We start from the raw sequence: 16,512 nt of genomic DNA on the forward strand, positions 1-16,512 counted from the left end.
AAAACCAATGCCCAATTACCATAAAACATTCACCCATGATTTGGAAATGTTCACTATCACTAATGATAACATTAGTTGATACTAGCATTGCAGTCTGCCTATAGACAGGTGAATTTATAGATCTATTAGTTAACTTATATTATAAATTACATAAATTAAGTACAAATTTATTTTGATGAGACATCAAATAGTGATTGTTAAAATCATCTAATGTTTTTGGAATTTTTCCAGTGTGTTGTGTGTATGGTACCATGTTTATGGGTAATTCATATGAAAAAAAAAATATTTATATATATATATATATATATATATATATATATATATATATATATATATATATATATATATATATATATATATATATATATATATATATATATATATATATATTTTTTTTTTTTTTCATAATTAAAAGCTACACTTACAGAAGGTATATGAATTTCTTTGAATCCCCTTCTACTTTAATTTATCTTAAGTAGAAGGGGAAAATTCAGAAATTTGATTGGAATGTAGAAGTAATCTCAATTAAAATCTGAATGGTCCTGATGGATGAATGTACGTATGTATGGATGTATGTATGGATGGATGGATGGATGAATGGATGGATGATGGGCAGATTGGAATGATAGATAGATAGATAGATAGATAGATAGATAGATAGATAGATAGATAGATAGATAGATAGATAGATAGATAGATAGATAGTAGTGCTGCATGATTAATCATATCGCAATCACCATGTCAGCCTGTGCGATTATATGATGGCAAATGCTGTGATTTTAAATAAATAAGTGCATGTGTGGACGTGACAGCCCATTCTTTCTGAGAGCTGTTTGCCCATTTTCTACACCGCTAATAAAAAGATGACCAGTCAGTCTCAGTTTAGGGAGTGGCACTTGTGGTCATGTCATGTGAGTTTCCGGTGTTCAGCGAGGAAATCAGGTGAAGATGGATGCTGAGTAGACCGACATTGAACTGATGGCCAGAAAAAATAACACAGAAACACAGATCACAGCTTGGTGATATGTCTTTATTTCATCAATAATTAAAGTTAATATAATACTGGAGCATGACATGTAAATAAGCACAAACTCCAAAACTGTAATTCTCGTGCTGTCAGAACCGCTTCAACCAGTCTGAGTGGGAGTCGAGACCTGGAGGGATTTAATGTTCCGCCGGCTGATGCGCACTCTAACACGAGACGCTCGTCTCTCACCCCCGCAGACTTGCAACGTGTTGCATCATTGATGAGATCATCATAAGATCAGTCTTATGTGAAAAATAACATAACATTTACAACAACAATAAAATGTGTGTGTGTATATATATATATATATATATATATATATATATATATATATATATATATATTTACATTTACATTTTTGCATTTGGCAGACACTTTTATCCAAAGCGACTTACAGTGCAATCATTACAGGGACAATCCCCCCGGAGCAACCTGGAGTTAAGTGCCTTGCTCAAGGACACAATGGTGGTGGCCATGGGGTTAGAACCTGTGACCTTCTGATTAACAGCCCTGTGCTTTAGCCACTACGCCACCACCACTCCATATGGTATACTGTATGTATATATATATATATACAACAACAACAGTTTTATTGGTTTGATTGAGTGAACCACACTTTTATATCCAATTTCCTTTTCAAAACAGTTTATACATAGTACATCCTGCTTAAATGTGATGAAAAGATGGATGGATGGATAGATTGATAGAGAGAGAGAGAGATACTAAAATAATAATAAATCCTACATTGTGCAACAATGGGAATAACATAAACACAGGAACAGAGTAGTCAGAGCACACAGATATCTTTACAGTTCCTCACAAAGAGAGGAGTACTTGGAAAGAGTGATGGAACTAGACAGAGAGACTGCCTGAGGGAGAGAGAGGGAAAGAATGAGAAGGAGGCTTCTTATATGAATTAGAGCATGGTGCTGGTACAGAGAGTCATTGTGGATACCAGCTGCACTCTGGCTGTAGTTCAGACACAGAAATAGAGGAGGACCCACTCTCACGTAGCACAACTCACAAACAGGATCTGTGTTCTCTGTTCCCCCTCACAGTCCCAATGTACCTCTTTCAGTGACTGTTGCTCTCTCTTTTCTTCATTGCCCTCACACAAACATACATCCTTCCGTTAAACATAATAATAAATGATCAATAGTGGAACCATTGATAGAAATGTAGAATGTAGTTTTTGTAAGCAGGAATTTTAGGTTTCATTTGTTTGTTTGTTGTTTGACAGACATTGATGCTGCAAAGTTAATGTAATGTCAGAAGTATGCCTACTGAGTTGCCAAAATAGTTTTGTCTGTGATCACCATTACATGCCATTGTGTGTGTGTGTGTGTATGTGTGTGTGGGTGTGTGACAGATTTGTGCATTTCTGTCTTTGTTTGCTCAACACCAGCACTTGCCTTAAAAGTTATTGCAGCTTTATGATCAAAAACGTTTAATGAACTCTCCACCACTTTCAGGGACCCATGTATCATACATTAATCAGCCATCTTTGATCCTTCTCCTTTAATTATAAACTGAAAAGCTCTGTTAAAAACACTGTTACCACTGGTCACACAACTTGTATTACCTCTGCACTATGAGCCACCAGCAGCACCGAAACAGAACTGCAAAAAAATGTATCATACAGATTTCCCAAACACTTCCTTTCTTTCATTGTTTGGACAAACAGGTACTGTAGTCCCGATCCAAGTGCTTACTGTGCCACCATTAGTGAAGTCTATATTACTGCTCAAACAAAGAAATTGCAATTCTGTTTGGTGTCACAGCTCCTTAAAAACACATAGCTGATTTCCCTCCCTGTGGTTTTTAGGTGGCAAAGGATGTGTCCATCCGTGTCCACAACGAGCTTGATGCTGTGGAGAAGAAGAGATCTCGTCTGGAGCAGGAGAATGAGGAGCTGAGGGTGAAGCTACAGGATCTGGAGGTGGCCAAACAGGTCTTGCAGGCAGAGATGGAGAAGACCAGAGAGGTGAGAGAAAAGACACATCATTGTAGAAATGTTTGCTACTCCTCTGCCAAGTCATCTGGTTTATTAGACAAAAGCTGGGTGCACTCACGATTTGTTTGGCTCTTTAATATGGTTGCTTGTCAGACTGAATGATATTATTATACCAGTGAGGTCTTGGGTAAAAGTTGTGGCACACTGAGTGACTTTATGTCAGACTTTGAGATGCACATTGAAGCCAAAACTTTGGTAAAATCAGGAAAAAACAATTTTTCCTGATTTTAACTCTGCCAGAACTTTATATGATTCGAAGATTCAGCGTAAAGTCAATTAATCAGCTGCCAGTCAATATATCACATTAATCGATCAAAGATTGATGATTTTGCCCTACGACAGAATAAATCTTAAGGAGAAATCACTGACGGCAAAACTGTGGCCAAAATCATACATTAATCTTTTTTTAATTGTTTTTTTAGTATAGAATTCAAAGGATGTGCAGTCACAATGTTTGTGCATAATTTGGCTATTTTACAACAATTTCGAATATGGCTTATCCAATAAAAATTTTGAGCCATTTTATAAGCCAATTTACATGTACTATTTTATCATTTACCTTGAGTAAGAGAATCTAATGTGAGTTCTCCAGGTAAGGTTGGGACAATTAGAAACAATCAGTCCATTCCATATGCTCTGAAATTCTGCATGGCTTCATTAGGAGCTCCTGGGAATAATTCTAAAAAAGGAATGTGTTTATATTTTACTTGATTGGCTAGGGGCAGAACTCAATGTTGACACTGTAGTTTATCTTGAAGCACAGAATACCACTATAGTCCAAGCTCTATCTGTGTTCCAGCAGGAGCTGAGAGCCCTAGGACGGTAATGATCTGTTGACTTTCTCCCTGTAAATGTCAGCTTGGCTGGGTGGGTTGGATAGGTTGGGTGGTGGAAGGGGAGAACATGAATGTAGCATTATATTTTTCTTTAGTGACAGTTTAACAAGGAGGAACATAAAGCAGACTTCTTGTGTTTGGTTAATTCTGTTTTTTTTTTGGCCTTTCCTTCTCTCTTGCTAATACATGTTTTTTTGTCTTATGAGCAATATATTGTTGGCTGGATTGTTTGCATGGGTTCAATGGTTCTTCTGTGTTCTATTAACCATGTCTGTTGCATGATAGAAAGTGATGATGAATGCATTATTGTATAAACTAACATGATTTAATGGTCAACGGTTTATTCATTGCTTTAAAAATAATTTTAAAGTGTGTTTTATGCTGCTGTAATAGTCAGTGCCAGCCTGCTGATTTGCTCTGCTGCGCTGCTATGGGTGGGTCACATGTCTGTTCTGCGTTCTTATTGGCTGAATGCCCAGGGCCGTTTGTGTTGCATTCTCTGTTGTTGAGGGCTGAATTCTTGAAATAACAGGCACTTATGGAACAAAGTAAGAGAGTGAGAGGTTTCATACTAAATGGAAATTACAGAAAAGTGTCAATAGAACTTTGCAGACAACAGATCAATCAAAGAAAGAACGAAAGGATGTATCATCTCAGACATGTAAAAAAGGTGAGAAAGCAAGGGTTGGGTCTGAGTTTTTGATTTTGAAGTGCAAAACATTTGTTGCAAAACAGTAGATGTTGGTTAGATGATCTCACACAACACGATATCTTCCGATTCCGCAAACAAACTCAGTTACACAGGATTGTATGAAAAAAGTAAATTAAGATGATTTGTTGTTAGGGGTGTTAATCTACTGAATTTAATAATTCTGATTCAAATTTTATTCAAATTCTGATTCAAATGAACAGATCCCATCCACAATGATGACGTGTACACATTCCAATACCATTAATGGAACCAAATGCCACAAAATATATTCAGATCCAATATATACCTATATACATATAAAATAGAATCAATTCTGATTTGAATTGTTCCCTACCCTATCTATCATTGTTGGAGACAAGTGGGTAAAAAAGCGGAGGGGAGTGGATACAGTGGCACCTGGGACAGAGAGGTGCGGCTGTGAGTGCCATGGCCACCCCTGTCTTAAAAGAGATGCAACTGTTGTAGAGTCTCACAGGTGATTGGGTGCACATTTCTACTTGTGTGGAGATATAAGAGGGTGTGCTTGTGTGTGCGTTTATGGGGTTCTGGTGGTGGTCGTTCTGTGGAGGGGCTGTTTTATTGGCATCAGGTAGGAAACAGCAGCTTTAATAAGAGACTTCAGTATAGTAATTGTGCAGTTAAGATGAGAGTACAAATACTATAACTTTACAGTATATCTCTCTCTTTCCCTCTCTAAGTACGTACCTTGTACATTCAAACATACACACATGCACAGTGTTATATTACTTGATATTACAAGAACAGTCAAAGGTCGTTAAAAATGGACCTGCCTGGTTTTATAAAATGTGGTTTCTAGGTAGAACAAATATTATTTTGTTTATATTCCACTTACAAGTAAAGTACTGTGGCAGTACAATATTTACATTTAACGTATTTCAAAGACTGCCATTGTATTGCCATAGTACCGGTCCAAAAATATGGTGGTACCACAGTGCTATTTGTGTTTTTCTAGTGGTATATATTTTATACTGTCCTCTCTCCATTACAGTACATTTTAATTCATTAGTTTAAAAAAAAAAAACACAAAATTACCAAATTTTATTGTATTAAATATTTACATTTCTCTATATGTCACAAAGGAGAGCTAGATGGATGGGGAATAGCTCCTGATTTGTATCATTCAAACAGAGCATGTATACAAGATTTATTGGGATCATGTGTATGCCGCTTGTTTGTTGACACAAAAATCTTTACTCTTTGAGGCTTTAAATTCTAGACTACTGTATTAGAGGAAGCAGTCCTATTAGACTGACTGGATCTGTATTTATATTTTTCAGGAAGCTTTGTTTTGCTCTGAGGGGGGAAGCCCTGAGAAGGAAGGAAGTGCGAGGTCACTGGGTCTGTGTTCAATAACTCACTCTCATCGTCAGCCACTCTTATCGAAACAAAGCGACAAACACATCTGCTTAGAGATAGCACAGCCAGCAAAGTCATGCAATAGGGCTATTTAAACTTTAAAACACCCGCATTTGAGGAGTTCTGAGTATTCCGAATTCCAGAATATTCATAGCATTCTGAGAACTGAAAGTTTGAGGAATGATATAGGATTTATATGATGGTCATGTAGGTCTGTATTTTAAGAACTAGAGCAATGAAATGCTGAGTGGTAGTCAGGGCTGATTCATGGAACAGTCATAGGTCAATAAAAACATCCCTGTGAGCTTTTATAATAAACTGTTTCCAGGTAGATGAGCCATGTCATTGCTTTACAAAAGGTTTTATATTCCTCTGTGGCAGGCCAGGCAGGGTGGGTCGGAGCGAGGACGGAGAGGAGCAAGGCTGAGATGTGCACCTGGGGTGAATTATCTCGCCCAGCTGTGAGTGATGATGGTGTGAGTAGGTGAGGGATAAAGACTGTAGCAGAGCTGCAGTCGTGAGAGAGACGCAGAGAGAGAGAGAGACACCTTGAAGCTGTGTGTGTGTGTGTGTGTGTGTCGTTATGTTTAAGTTTTATGTTGTGTCTGATTAAAGTTCGATGAATGTGCATCTGGCTCCAGCTCTGCTCCCAGCTTTATCCCCCACCTACTCATGTCATCATCATTCACAGCTGGGTGAGATAATTTGTCCCAGGTTTGCACCTCGAGCTCGCTCCTCTCCGTCCTCGCTCTGCCCTGCCTGGCCTGCCACATCCTCTTATATTTCATTTACAAAAAATCAGTTGGTAATACAATGGTACTGAATGATTACTTCTATATTCATGTATGATTACTATGGTATTCACAGATAACAATGGTATAGTGCTGTTCAATACGGACAAAGAAATACCTAGAAATAGCCATATGAACCATATGAAGTTTATAACATATGGTAAGGTTTTTGTTAAAATTCCTTACCCCAATCATTAATTATCCCTAAACTTAACCCTAAAATCTGATTGGTTGATTGGAATGTTGATGCTGGAACACATCCTACTTGGCAAAATCACAGAAAGCATCCCACTACACACACATGCTTTATTTCAGTGCTTGTAACACCTCTACCTAGATATCCATTGTTCCCAGCAGACTGTCAAATCATGTAAGCACAAACATCCCCAATCCTTTTAAAAATCCCCTGTTCTCCGACCAACATGTCACACTGGGTCTGGTGATCTGACATTCAAAAATAGCTCAAAAACATGAATAAAAGAGGAAGAGTAGATGAATCGCAAAAAGCACCAGTCAAAGGTGCATGTTAGACCAGTCAATGAGTCGAGTCCACTGTGTGCATGTTAGAGAAGCACAGGTAGATATCAGCCACACACATATGTGCTTGTGCATGTGGTTTGCAAAAAGACTATACAATTGTGCAGTATAAGATAGAAAACTGCATTAAAACTGCTTGTTTAGAGATATCACAGCTGTATTTTAACCTATTGGCCTATGTGATGCTGTCCAGCCTATGTCCAAGAATATTGAGTTTTGCATGCTTACATGTCTTGTTAAGTTTGTTACCCTATTTTTCATTTTTCATGCAGAACCTTTCTGGAGCATGAAATCAACTATCACTCCATAAGACAACAACATGTATCTGGATGTGTGACATATTATACCAGTGTTTGGCTGGACCTAATGTAATGAAGGACTGCTGTAGATAATAGATTATTTGTGGTGTTGGCTAGTGGAAGCATCACTATTATGATAACTCATACTTGGGGTTAGGATTGGTATAAGGTTAGAACCAGGGTCATGAGTTAGCTTTGGCCAATGACAAGTCAAATGTGGCCCTATGTCAACGGAATTATCTAACATTTTAGTTCAGAACCAATCGTTCACACCTCAGACTGAAAAAGACTCATCAAATAGGCAGGAAAATTTAAAACATTTGGGAAGGGATATGAGTGGGAAGTGGGAGGACTGGAATTAGAATGAAGTCCACTGTAATATGAGCTCTTCCATCATTGGATGGAAGCGATCCTTCTCATGAATAATGTGGATACATGCACAGAATCTACTGAAGTACATGTTTACTGTCCTAACAGTCGTAACTGGATCTGTTAACCTTTTAACTGGATCTGTTAAATGTGATATTGCTTCAACATTTGTTTTTAAACCGGATGAATGAAATTGCTCAATAATCCGAAAAAATGACCGGTTTCTGCTGAACAATAAACATAATGAGTGATATCATTGTTTTCAATTATGTGCAACCTTTACATGTCTGTTAACATTTCCAAAAATGTGCTTTGGGTTTCATGCCCCTTTTAATAAGAGGAAATACTTTGTCATAGATCAGGGGTCAGCAACCTTTTTGACATGGAGTGACATTTTTTAATTTTACTTTGCAATGTCCAACCCCAAAACCCCCACCCATTCACCGAAAAACAAAACAAAAATAAACAACATGTAACTTTGAAAAGTTTTAGTCCACTTGTGAAAATGTTTCTATTTTGCATTTTTCCATTTTTCTAATTTAATAGTTTATTTTTCCATTACAAATGATATTATCACCATAATATTTTGAATAAAATATTTGTGCAAAACCCAATGATTGTGATAAAATCATGAACCAGCAGTGCTGGGCGGGTTACTTGTTTATTGTAATCCGGTACTGATTACAAATTACAATGACAAAAAAATCAGTAAAAATCAGCCTGGTAAAAAGAGCACTTTATGAGATTTTTAAAAAGTGCATTAAACATTGCATGAATTAAACAAACATTAAATCTCACAGCAATGGCAGTGAATGGCCAACATTTAGAATTCAAAACACTGAGACATCAAGTTCATTTTAAGTGCATAAAACGTCTAGGTTACGTATGTAACCTCAGTTCCCCGATGGAGGGAACGAGACGTTGTGTCAGAGAACGACACTAGGGGTCTCTCTTGAGCGCCGATATTCACCTCTGTACTATGAAAAAAGGCCAATGAGAGTTGGCAGCCAGTATTTGCATGTCCCGCCCCGGACATACGGGTATTTAAGCGGCGCAAATACGGGAGTTCATTCAGGATTTTTCTGAGGAGCCGGAAATGGTCCGGCCACAACAGGGGCTCGGCTCAGCGACGTGGCAAGGGGGACACAACGTCTCGTTCCTCCATCGGGAACTGAGGTTACATACGTAACCTAGACGTTCCCCTTCTGTCGCTCTCTTACGTTGTGTCAGAGAACGACACTAGGGGTCCACTTAAAAGTGCCATGCGCTGAGCCGTGTACGTGATCCGCTGATACAGGAGCGAGCAGGTATTCCTACGTGCAGAACGACCAACTGTATCAGCCGCACGCACTCTTCCCCAATGCCCCATTTAAGCCATCAGGACTCCTTATCGCTACCCCGAGGGGGGAACAAGGTGACGGCCGCCAACATGGGAACGGGCCAGCCTGGCTGGGCCTCTTTTCTCTCTATGTTTCTCGCATAGAGCAACTACGGCCGGGCCCTTACACGCATTGAGGGAAGGGGGTCTTAGCCCTTGGTAGGGCGGGGAAGACCCTGCGGAGGCCACACCTACCCGGAGGGGAGGCAAATTTGAGTGGCACATACATCGCATGGCCTATACCTAGGCCTTATGCGAACAGTAGTGCGGTGGTAGCACCAGCCTCAAAGAGGGGAGCATACAGCACGGCACCTGGGGCAGCTGTGACTGCCTAAGGGAAACACGGCGTCAACTCACGTGAGGGGACAGAACCGTGGTTTTACACACAGGGGAGTCCGAGCAGGAGGCCTTACCTGTGGGGCCCCTATACCAGTACAGGGTAGCTAGCGGTACCCGCAGTGGTTTGGGTCGGCGAGTCCCTCCACGAGAACTGCGACCCACAAGGGCTAGGGAGGAGCCAACCAGTGTCCCAAGCCTGGGATCTCCTGGGAAGAAGGCGACTGTTTCCCTGGTTAGGGGAAGGGCTGGGTGCAAGCGATCCACCCGGTCAGATCGTCGGCGTGTCACCGAGTTCTCACGGGCTCGGTACCTGAGAGAACACGGGATCTAAACTGACTCAACTCGGAGATTGTAGAATCTCGCAAAAGTGTTAGGTGTTGCCCAGCCCGCAGCTCTACAAATGTCTGCTAGGGCAGTGCCCCTAGCCAGTGCCCATGAGGACGCCACACTCCTGGTGGAGTGGGCTCGGACCCAGCAAAGGGGGGCACAGCCTGGGTGTGATAAGCCAGGGAAATGGCATCGACAACCCAGTGGGCGAGTCTCTGCTTGGAGACAGCGTTCCCTTTCTGCTGTCCCCCAAAGCAGACGAAGAGCTGCTCAGAGCGCCTGGTGCTCTGTGTGCGGTCCAGGTAAATACGTAAGGCACGCATCGGACACAGCAGTGAGAGGGCTGGGTCTGCCTCCTCCCGGGCAGCGCTTGCAGGTTCACCACTTGATCCCTGAAGGGTGTGGTAGGAACCTTGGGCACGTAGCCCGGTCAGCGTCTTAGGATCACGAAAGTGTCTGCCGGACCGAACTCCAGGCAGGCGCCGCTAACAGAGAACGCATGCAGGTCCCCGACCCTCTTGATGGAGGCGAAGCGCCATCAGCAGGGCCGCCTTGAGAGAGAGGGCCCTGAGTCCAACTGAGTCAAGCGGCTCAAAGGGGGTCTCCGGAGTCCCATCAGGACGACCGAGAGATCCCAGGAGGGAAATAGGTTAGGCCGGAGGGAATCATCCTCCGGGCACCTTTTAGGAACCTGACGATTAAGTCGTGCTTGCCAAGAGACTTGCCGTCTACCGTGTCATGGTGGGCCGCGATAGCAGCCACATACACCTTGAGGGTGGAGGGGACAGCCTCCTCTCCAGCCTCTCCTGAAGAAACACGAGCACTGACCTAACTGGCGCACTTCTGCGGGTCTTCGGCTCGGGAAGAACACCAGTTCGCGAACAGACGCCACTTCAGGGCGTAAAGATGCCTGGTCGAAGGGGCTCTGGCTTGGTTAATAGTGTCTATGACGGCTAAAGGTAGGCCGGCTAGACCCTCCGCGCCCGGCCCAGGGACCAGACGTGGAGTTTCCAGAGGTCTGGGCGCGGGTGCCAGAGCGTGCCCCGGCCCCTGAGAAAGAAGGTCCTTCCTCAGGGGAATTCGCCAGGGAGGGGCTGTCATAAGGAGCGTGAGATCCGAAAACCACGTCCGGTTGGGCCAGTAGGGGGCCACCAGAGTGACTTGCTCCTTGTCCTCCCTGACCTTGCATAGCACCTGTGCAAGAAGGCTCACTGGGGAAAAGCGTGCTTGCGCAGCCCCACGGGCCAGCTGTGTGCCAGAGCATCTGTCCCCAGGGAGCCTCTGTGAGGGCATACCAGAGCGGACAGTGGGAGGTTTCCTGGGAGGCAAACAGGTCTACCTGGGCCTTGCCGAACCTGTCCCAAATCAGCTGGACCGATTGGGGTGGAGCCTCCACTCTCCGCCAGGCAAGGTTTGTCTTGACAGCGCGTCCGCTATCACATTGAGTTTGCCGGGATGTGAGTGGCGCAGCGACTCCAGTCGCTGCTGACTCCAAAGGAGGAGACGACGGGCGAGCTGTGACATGTGGGGAGCGTGCTCGCCTTGGCGGTTTATGTAAGCCACCACCGTGGTGCTGTCTGTCCTGACCAGGACATGTTTGCCACGAATCATCGGAAGAAATTTCTTCAGGGCAAGACGAACGGCCAGCAGCTCTAGGCAGTTGATGTGCCAGCGCAGCGGCCTTGGTTCCACCGGCCTGCGGCTGCGCGCCCGTGTACACGGCGCCCAACCCAATTTGGAGGCGTCGGTTGTAACCAGAACGCGACGGGACACCTGTTGCAAGGGTACCCCTGCCCGAAGAAAGCAGAGGTCTATCCAGGGTTTGAAGGTTTGGAGGCAGGCAGTGGTAATTTCCACGCCGCGCGTGCCGTGGGCGCCATGCTCGCCTCGGGACTCGAAGTCTGGAGCCAATGCTGAAGTGGTCTCATATGCATCAACCCTAGTGGCGCGACCGCCGGAGGATGCCATATGCCCCAGGAGCTGTTGGAAACGCTTCAACGGGACCACGGTGCCTGGCTTGAAGGAAGCGAGGCATTCCAGCACTGACTGAGCACGCTCGTTGGAGAGACGTGCTGTCATTGAGACTGAGTCTAACTCCAAACCGAGAAAAGAGATGCTCTGGACTGGGGTGAGCTTGCTCTTCTCCCAGTTGACCTGAAGCCCCAGCGGCGGAGGTGCTCGAGCACCTGGTCTCTGTGTGCGCATAGTAATTCCTGCGAGGGGCCAGAATAAGCCAATCGCCGAGGTAATTGAGTATGCGTATGCCCGCTCCTCGTAGCAGGGCAAGAGCCGCTTCTGCGACCTTCGTGAAGACGCCGAGGGACAGAGACAGGCCGAAGGGGAGGACCTTGTACTGATACGCCTGGCCGTCGAATGCGAACCGTAGAAAGGGTCGGTGTCGAGGGCTGAATTGAGACGTGAAAGTACGCCGTCCTTCAGGTCTACCGCTGCGAACCAATCTAGATGCCGAACGCCAGATAGAATTTGTTTCTGGGTGAGCATTTTGAACGGGAGTTTGGACAGGGTCCGATTGAAAACTCGCAGGTCCAAGATCGGTCGTATGCCACCGCTTTCTTGGGTACAACGGCAAGGGCTGTAGAAACCCTTCTTCGCTTCGGTTGGAGGGACAGGCTCTATCGCGTCCTTGATTAGAAGGGAGGCGATTTCCTCGCGCAGGGAGAGGGCATGTTCGCCGTGCACTGCGGAGGAACGAACGCCCAGGAAGGGGGCGGAGACCTGGCAAACTGAATTGCGTGAACCGAAGTCGAATGGTCCGGTGCAGCCAGCGTGACGAGCTGGGCAGAGAAAGCCATGCCTCTGCGCTCTGTGCTAGGGGCACCAAGGGGACAAGTATTTTGGACGTATCCGGGCGGGCTTCGCAGCGGTGCGGAACAGGTAACGCAGCGCCGGGAGGCTCTGTGGCGCCCCGAGGCTCTGGTGCTGAGAATAAGCTCAAAGCACTTACCTTGTTCCGCGCACCGCAGGGGCGGGTTCGTGACAGAGGAGGAGGTCTGATGTCGGCGCCCTCTGGGCTCGCTCTGAACCAGCCGGCCGGGAACAGTCGTGGAGCTGAGGGCGGAGCACCGCATCCTGGGCGCCGGACTGTTGAGGCCTGAAACAAAAGTGCCGTGAGAACGGCATTTGCGAGCCATGTGACCCAGAGGTAAAGGAAATAGCTCTTTTATTGAGAATTTGGTACCGCAGCCCCGCCAGGGGTGCGGCAAATGAAAAACACAGGATTCTCCTCCCGCCCTCCACCGGGGACGGAGCGGTCTCACCATCTCCGGAGCTAACTTCTCGCCCTCTGGGTCCGCTGTCTCAGGGACGCTTGGGAGCCTTCCGGTCCTCGACGGGTCCGTGGAGGCAGGGGGCGACGCTTCCTGCGGTTTGCTCGACGCTGGGGCTGAGAGCTGGGCCCAGGTTGGGGCGGAGCAGAAGATCTTCTGGCTGCAGGAGGACGCCTCGGCGAGCAGATGGGGCCTGGGCCGTGGCGGCAGGCTTGCGGCGCGGCATGATGTGAGAAATGGCCTCCGCCTGCTTCTTCACCAGGGAGAACTGCTGGGCAAAGTCCTCCACGGTGTCGCCGAAGAGGCCGAACTGGGAGACAGGGGCGTTGAGGAAGCGAGTCTTGTCGGCTTCACGCATCTCGACCAAGTCCAGCCACTGCTGACGCTCCTGGACCACCAGAGTGGCCATCGCCTGCCCGAAGTGCCCGCTGTGACCTTCGCCGCTCTCAGGGCGAGGTCGGTCGCTGAGCGCAGTTCCTGCAGCGTGTCGGGATCAGGGCCACCCCGTGCATGTTGCGGAGTGCCTTGGCTTGGTGGACCTGCAGGAGAGCCATGGCATGCAGGGCGGAAGCGGCGCGTCCGGTAGCGCTGTAGGCCTTCGCGGTGAGCGAGGATGTTGCTCTACAGGACCGGGAAGGGAGTACAGGGCGGCCCGCCAGGTGGTAGTGCTTCCGGGCATAGATGGATCGCAACAGCTCTATCCACCTGGGGATCTCCGTGTACCCATGGCGCTCGCCGCCGAGGGTGGCGAGGGCGGATGAGCAGGTGGCACGACGAGTGGAGAGGGGTGCTCTCCACGAAGACGCCAGCTCATCATGCACCTCCGGAAGAAAGGTACTGGGGGCGAGGCTGTGAGCGCGCCCACGCTCAAAAACCAATCATCTAGCCGTGATGGCTGCGGGGAGGATGGAGGGTTCCAATCCAGGCCCACGCTATTGGCTGCCCGGAAAGCATATCGGACATCTGGCGCTGCCGGCCTCCTGCTGGGCGTGCAAGCCCGAAGGCGGCAGCCCAGAGGAGCCCTCAGCGTCAGAGCCCACGCCCTCGATGTCGCGGCGAACTCATCTGCTTCCATCGCCTGAGGGTAGGCAGACTGGCTGTGAGGCGAGTCGCCGCCACCTCGAGCGAAGACGGAGTCAACGAGCGTGCCGGGCGCTGGTGGTCCGAGGGGCGCATCCGGCGAGCTGCACCCGCTGCCATCCCCAAATCGCCTCCATCGCCAGCCGCATCGTCCTCAATCCCGTGGGAAGAAGGAGCGACACGGGGCGGCTGGAGTGGCTTGCTTACGATTGTAAGCAAGCCGCGATCGCTAACGCTGTCATGGTCATGTTCTCGCAGTGAGAGCATGAACCATCCACAAACGCAGCCTCGGTGTGATCACTGCCCAGACACACGAGACAACGCCTGTGGCCGCCGGAAGCGGAGAGTACTCTATCGCGATTCAGGAACAACACAGGGGCGGAAGGGCATCTTTAAAAGACGGCGTCCTTAAAAGGACGCTCACGCCGCTGTGTTTTGCTCTTTTAGAGGAAATTACTCTTTAAATAAAATCACTCTTTTATGAATGAAAGACTCGTGAGAGATCTTTCTATCTGCAACTGTCGATGCGCTCAGGGGCAGGAAGTGCACAGCCGTGCAACCAGGAGAAAGCCGCTGTTGTGCGCCGTAGAATCCAACAGCATGCAGCAGAGGATAGCAGGAACTCGGTGTGTAGTCACGCAGCAAACTGCAAACACGCACCATCGGCTCGAAGAAATTTTCTGAATGAACTCCCGTATTTGCGCCGCTTAAATACCCGTATGTCCGGGGCGGACATGCAAATACTGGCTGCCAACTCTCATTGGCCTTTTTTCATAGTACAGAGGTGAATATCGGCGCTCAAGAGAGACCCCTAGTGTCGTTCTCTGACACAACGTAAGAGAGCGACAGAAGGGGAACAATAGTAACATTAAAAAACATTAATGACCACAACATCAAAAGCAATGATGTTGCTAGGTCAAAACTTTCATCTAAAAACATTTAAACACTTTTAACCCTTACTGATCCCTCACCTATTTCAAAGCTGAGGTGCAAGAAATCATCATTTGAAAAGCAAGAATATTACAAAAGATCAGAGCATTTTAAAACAGTAGAGATCCACTGTCACATTTTATATCAAGTTTCATGCAGTGGACTCCACTGCATCAGCAGCAATAGTAGAGTGATAGGCTTTCGTCCAAATTTCTGCACATTTTGCAGTTGAACTATTGTGTACCCTACAGGCAGGACCCTTAGAGATGGCATCCACTAGCTCCTTTTAAGCAGTTAAATTCAATGTGTGAGCTGCAAACTATTGGTGTAAATTCAAATGATCTCTGTAGAACCAGTGGTTAAATGCTGATTTAGACCACTGCATTTTCACCTGGCTGGTTAGTAGCAGGTATCAGTGCAACACACACAACCTTCCCCCTCCCTTTCTTTTCTGAAAACACTCGGAATACCAACAGAGTGCTGATTTAGAATGAAAAATGTGAAAGATTGAAAAAAAGAGAATGATTAGGATAATCAACAAATTATTAACAATTTACTGCCATTGCCTTGTTAATATGTTACCATGTAATCTATAAAAAGTTACTGTAGTCTGATTATGAGTATTTAAATTATTAAACTGTATTCATCAATATTTCATCTGATTACATTATCCAGATTACATGACGTAATTCATTACTACCCAGCACTGGGAACCAGTATATCAATTTTTCCGCTGGGCATTTTGTGAAAGTGCTTCAATGAAAGAAAACTTGTCATTTTGTACAAAATGAGTTAACACAGTAAATGTAACAAATTTGCCAATCTACATCTGGATGTAATCCTTCCTCATGATCACACAGCATATTTTCATGAGCTGAATAAAGTGTGATGATGACTGCAGTATAGTCAACAGACTCATGCAGCATGTGCAAGTCATACACGCATCATGAGCCGGAGGCGTAGATCAATTCAGGCTGCGCTTCACTTTCGGTGCACCTGCATCTTAACTTTATTTTCAGGTTTAATTTATATTTTCAATCAGACTCGACTCTACAAGGTTAAAGTAGTAGTTTTGAAAGTGATTATCATTGTGGTTTAAGGAGGGTGTATTCTGGATTGAAAACCTCAAGGATTGATAGCGCTCTTTTTACTTACACCACATGTTGTTCTGAAAAAGAAACAAAAGAAATTAAATGTAGGCCACGCAGC

The 16,512-nt window shown here is 45.8% G+C and overlaps 1 protein-coding gene across 1 annotated transcript in view; it reads left to right on the top strand.

The window, feature by feature from the left end:
• LOC127629042 (protein SOGA1-like) overlaps nucleotides 1–16,512 on the top strand; it is a 76,393-nt gene that overhangs the window by 17,962 nt on the left and 41,919 nt on the right. Inside the window, exon 3 of the mRNA XM_052106056.1 lies at nucleotides 2,853–3,011. Within this exon, the coding sequence (XP_051962016.1) occupies nucleotides 2,853–3,011 (159 nt within the window). The remainder of the gene's footprint in view (nucleotides 1–2,852; nucleotides 3,012–16,512) is intronic.

Source organism: Xyrauchen texanus, chromosome 35, assembly GCF_025860055.1.
Source record: "Xyrauchen texanus isolate HMW12.3.18 chromosome 35, RBS_HiC_50CHRs, whole genome shotgun sequence".
NCBI lineage: Eukaryota > Metazoa > Chordata > Actinopteri > Cypriniformes > Catostomidae > Xyrauchen > Xyrauchen texanus.